The sequence below is a fragment of the Electrona antarctica genome (genome assembly GCF_951216825.1).
Source record: "Electrona antarctica genome assembly, chromosome: 19".
Lineage (NCBI taxonomy): Eukaryota > Metazoa > Chordata > Actinopteri > Myctophiformes > Myctophidae > Electrona > Electrona antarctica.
This window is the reverse complement of record NC_136800.1, coordinates 28,734,315-28,739,314: the sequence shown is the minus strand read 5'-3', so window position 1 is coordinate 28,739,314 and position 5,000 is coordinate 28,734,315. Positions and strand designations below refer to the sequence as shown.

At 41.5% G+C, this 5,000-nt stretch overlaps 1 protein-coding gene across 1 annotated transcript in view; it reads right to left on the bottom strand.

The window, feature by feature from the left end:
- LOC306943488 (erythroferrone) overlaps positions 1-5,000 on the bottom strand; it is a 14,760-nt gene that overhangs the window by 8,935 nt on the left and 825 nt on the right. The window contains exons 1-3 of the mRNA XM_079529872.1: positions 4,749-5,000; positions 3,780-3,896; positions 399-513 (exon numbers count right to left, since the gene is read on the bottom strand). The exon at positions 4,749-5,000 is cut by the window's right edge and continues 825 nt beyond it. Of these exons, the coding sequence (XP_079385998.1) occupies positions 399-513; positions 3,780-3,896; positions 4,749-4,898 (382 nt within the window). The 5' untranslated portion in view covers positions 4,899-5,000. The remainder of the gene's footprint in view (positions 1-398; positions 514-3,779; positions 3,897-4,748) is intronic.

Below are 5,000 nucleotides of genomic sequence, written 5' to 3'. Positions count from 1 at the left end.
TTACACTGCAGATTAAATACATGAACGTAAAGGATGAGAAACGATAAACAACATAGATGCTATTGATGTGTGTAAAATAAACAAATGTGAATTATTGCACTTGTATGTGTGTACACCCACCCCTTTTTCCCCTCACTGTATATGTTTATTTCCCTTTTTACCTCCTTTATGATGAATTCCTGTTCTGTTCTTTGACTATATATTTGTACGTCTCTAAATGTTTTGATGAATTGAACAAGGTGGACCCTCTTGTAAACAAGTGTAATGCTTTATCGGGTCGTCCACTCAATCAATCAATCAATCAATCAATCAATCAATAGAGCGGTATACATGTATGGTAGAGACTGGTATACTGTGTTGGTTCTGGAAGAGGGGTACTGTGTGTGGTGGATCCTTACCTTTCAGCTTCAGATGGAGATCCTCTATGAGCTGCTGTTGTTGGGGCAGCAGCGGGGCCGGGGGCCCGGGTGGCCCCTGAGGGCCAGGGGGGCCTGGAGGTCCTGGCAGACCATGCTGTAGAGACACAAACGGAAACATTATTCCCCCAAAGAAGAAACGATAACAAAATCACAATAAAAGACGAGTCAATTTCATTTAATATTTCACTTTCCCCTGAAATTGGCAATACTGTAGTTGCCTGAGTTCAGATAATGATGGTTCCTATGGAAGATTTCTGAAGGCAGAGAACCGTAGCAGCATGGTCTTGGAAATATATTTTAGATATTTTAATGTATCTGACAGGAAGCCGAGCTGGAGGTAGAAGCGACTAAAATGTTGAGGCTCTCTCTGGGAATAACAAAGATGGATAGGATCAGGAATGAGTAGTACATCCAAGGGACAGCGCATGTTTTGGAGATAAAGCCAGAGAGGCCACACTGAGGTGTTTTGTACATGTACAGAGGAGGGATAGTGAGTATATCGGTAGAAGGATGCTCCATGGAACTGCCAGGCAGGAGGCCTGGAGGAAGACCAATTGAGAGAAGATGTGTTGATGTAGTGAAAGAGGACATGAAGTTATGAGTTATGACCTCACAAAGATGTGACAGATACATCGAAACGAGTTAGCTGGTGTGAGAGAAGAGGAGGCAGAGGACAGGATGAGATGGAGGCCGATGATTCGCTGTGGCAACCCCTGAAGGGAACAGCCGGAAGCAAAAGAAGAATATTATGCAACTAGGTTAGCAAGGTTACTAATGCGCTCTTGGCAAATATATATAGTGAAATATGCTTATGGGTGGACAAATGTCCCATTTTGCTCCAAATTTACTCCCACACGTTGTGGCTCTGAACACCATCTACAATCTTATTTGGCTTATAACAGAAATTAATTATCTACTTCACAGATCACTCCCACCTGCGGGAAGCTGGTTATTCACTGCATGGTATTAAACAGGGCAAGGGTCATCATCGACCCCCATGGGAGAAAGAACCATGGCCACAACGCCACAAAGCTTGTAGATCTGCTATTTTCTAAATATTTCTATATATATCTGTGAGAACTGAGTCAAACTAAATGTAACTCCGACAATTCCAAGTGCTTGTCAGGGTGGGGGTTCCCAGTTCAAATTAGATTGTTTTTGGGGGTTGTGGCCTGAAAAGCTTGAGAACCACTGGTCTAGACCACTGTTTCCCAAGCAGTCTGATGGAACCCATTTGTGGGTCAAGGACCATTTTGTATGGGTCACTATAGAAAAATCACTCCCGTGTGAAGTGAGGGGCGCTAATATATTAAAGTCTAACTCATGTTGATATGGTGATTTAATGGTGATGTAAAACAAACGGTGCAAACACAAACATTAAACGCCATTAAAAGGATCCCTGGCTAATAAGACAAATATGCCTTAAAATATTATACTTAAATATTTGATTTCTTTCATAAATAAAGAATCTTTCAGTCAATAGGGACTGCTCCTGTCGCAAGTTGATGATGTCATATGTTCATGTGTGGTCTAGCCCTATGGAATTATAGAATGCATATGCTAATAAAAAACTAAAATATGTTTTATTAGCACGTGCATTCCATAATTCCATAAGGCTGGACCACATATGAACATATGACATCATCAACTTGCGACAGGAGCAGTCCCTATTGAGTGAAAGATTCTCTATTTATGAAAGAAATAAAATATTGAAGGTGTTTTTATAATGGGAAAGTAAAATGTTTTAAGACATATTTGTCTCATTAGCCAGGGATCCTTTTAACAATAAAGAGACAATATGACGTAAATGACACATTATGACGTACATTTTCCCATCATTGTCAATGCGTTTACAAAACAAATATTGAACTAAAGACAAACAAAAAATATATATTTTGTACATTTAAAAATCACACTGGTGTAACATCACATTCCGTGCTCAGCCAATCAAATCATCACAAATGTCATTCCGGCCAATCACTTTCAGCGTCTTCACTTTTCTGCCCTCACTTTTTATCCTTTTATTTGCTCAGCCAATCAAATCATAGCTATGGGGTGATCAGCCAATCAAATCATCGTGTTTGTGTTCACACAAACAGACAAAGCTGGACATAGGAGGGGCTACGTAAAATAATCTAAGAAACTCCCTAAATAAAAATAATAGATAATAATTAAAGTGATAATATTTCACTTTCAATTTTTTTGCGATGTCATTTGGCTTTTGTGAACACCCTGGACAGTTTTTAAGTTGCTTGATTCCATAGATATTAAAAATATATAGATTCCTCATTGGTCGCTGCAGTTCGTTGGAGCGACCTGTAAGTCAAGCGGAAGTGCTGAAGGCACGCTGTGTCGCTGCCACTCAAGTGACTACTAGCCAATCACAGCACGTCTTTTCCGGGACTTCCATTTACATTGCCAAAGCAAGTGCCACTGGGAAAGAGGGAGTCGCGCCTCTGATTGGCCGACCAAACGTCCCCTTCCGTTAAGTACCAAGGAATCTCGGGAAAGCTTGCCTCCATGTTGCCTTCCCTCGAGATACAAACGCCCCAGAGCCGGAAGAGGCGTCTACCTTTATATGTCTATGCTTGATTCACCTACCTTTATATGTCTATGCTTGATTCACCTACCTTTATATGTCTATGCTTGATTCACCTACCTTTATATGTCTATGCTTGATTCACCTACCTTTATATGTCTATGCTTGATTCACCTACCTTTATATGGCTATGCTTGATTCACTATTCAGATATTTGATATTATTTTTATCAGGAAGTTACAAACCCATTGTAACTTCAAACTCAAATCAAAATTCAAATATCTAAATACTGAATCAAGCAATGTGTGTGGTGTTCATAAAAGCCTGAGTAGACGATAAAATGACCAAAGTTTTGTCGTGATAATAGATTATCTACATTCTACAAGCTCAGAGTGCGGTGCGAAGTGACATGTTCTGAGCTTGTAGATCTGCTGTTTTCGCTAGTTTGGGTTCCGGGCAAACGTCTAATTTCTAGTTTGGGTCTTTAGCAAAAAGGTTTGGGGACCACTGGTCTGGACAACTCACTGCTGTAACAAAACAGGACTACGCAGTTGTGGCTCTGACTACGTGGAGCAGGAACATGAGCCCTGTCATCACCGACAATGTCCTCCTGGACCAGGCAATGACCATCCACCTCTAATGACAACAGCTGAAAGAAGCCAGTGACTTCTAATACATGTATGGGCTTTCATGGGCAAACTTAGAGTGAGGAAGGCAAAAAGTGAGGACTTGTGTGTAGTATTAGTACTAGTAGTACGAGCAGTGGGAGTAGGAGTAGTATTAGTATTATGTATAGTATAATAGTAATATAGTGCACTGACCTTGGATACTCTCTTGGAAGGTTTGCTCCTCTTGTTGTCTCCTTTGTTGGAGTTCTTTCTGAAGAACAGCCACGAGCTTTGAGGAGATACTCTGGATAGGTCCGGAGACACCGTCTCCTAGGAGACACCATCCATAACCACGGAGACCAGGAGAAGCCATTGTTAAAAAAACGTAACAGTCACAATGCAAGAAGGTTCTGTCAAAACCCTGATGAATAAAACAGCCATTAATGTAACGTATTCAATTGATGGCGGGTCATGGATACCTAAAGAGACAAGAGTATTCCCAGCCTTTTCTCGTTTCCCATTCACAAGGAGAAAAGCCTGGTAAAGAACTAGGCTATAGCACAAAGTGTTTATAGGGTGGCACTTCCGTTGTTGTTGTTTTATTACTTGAAACTAAATTAATGTCATGCCCTGGGAATGTATACATACTGTATCCACACATGCAGCCTCAACTTAACTGTGGGCAGTAACTTGTGTATGCTACTTCCGCTTTGACACTTTCACTAGAACTTCTTGCCCAGTGTCTTTAAGGAGGCAGTGCCATGAATGTAGTACTTTTTCAGTTTTTATTTGTCTAAAAGGAATTGACATTACTCCTCTAGACCTGATGTGGTTAAAATGTGAGGATATCTTTCCCACGAGTATGTGTTGTTTCATTGTGTAAGCTGAAAGCAACTCAAACAAATGAGCGAGTAAAAATAAACTGGACGTATTACATATCAGGACTCTCAGATGTACTTCATATCATATTAGGGGCATGACACCCCGGGCTGATTTTGTAGTTTATTTGCAGCTCAGGTTAAAAACTAGACGCAAAATGACATGTTTTGAGCTTGTAGATCTGCTACTTTTGCTATTTTTTTAATTTGATTCTTGAAACCTTGAACCAATATATATCACAGTGTATCACAGAACAATCTTCAAGTTCATGTACTGTATCAGTTGAACCATCACGGGACCTACCGGGCTCTCTGTACCAGCTGTGTTGCTCTCTTGGCTCTCTGTGGCGCCGGCCATCTCCAACACCATCACCAACCCCACCAGGACCGGCAGCCACAGCAGAGCTCTCAACCCACCCACACTGGCCCTTCCCTGGGCCAGGCCGGCCAGCATGCTGGGGGGGTGGGAGAGCCGGACACCGAGCTTATTAGTCCTCCTTCAGAAACGTGTCAACGTCTTTTTTTGGGGGGGGAGGGCGTCTCTAGGAGAACCTAC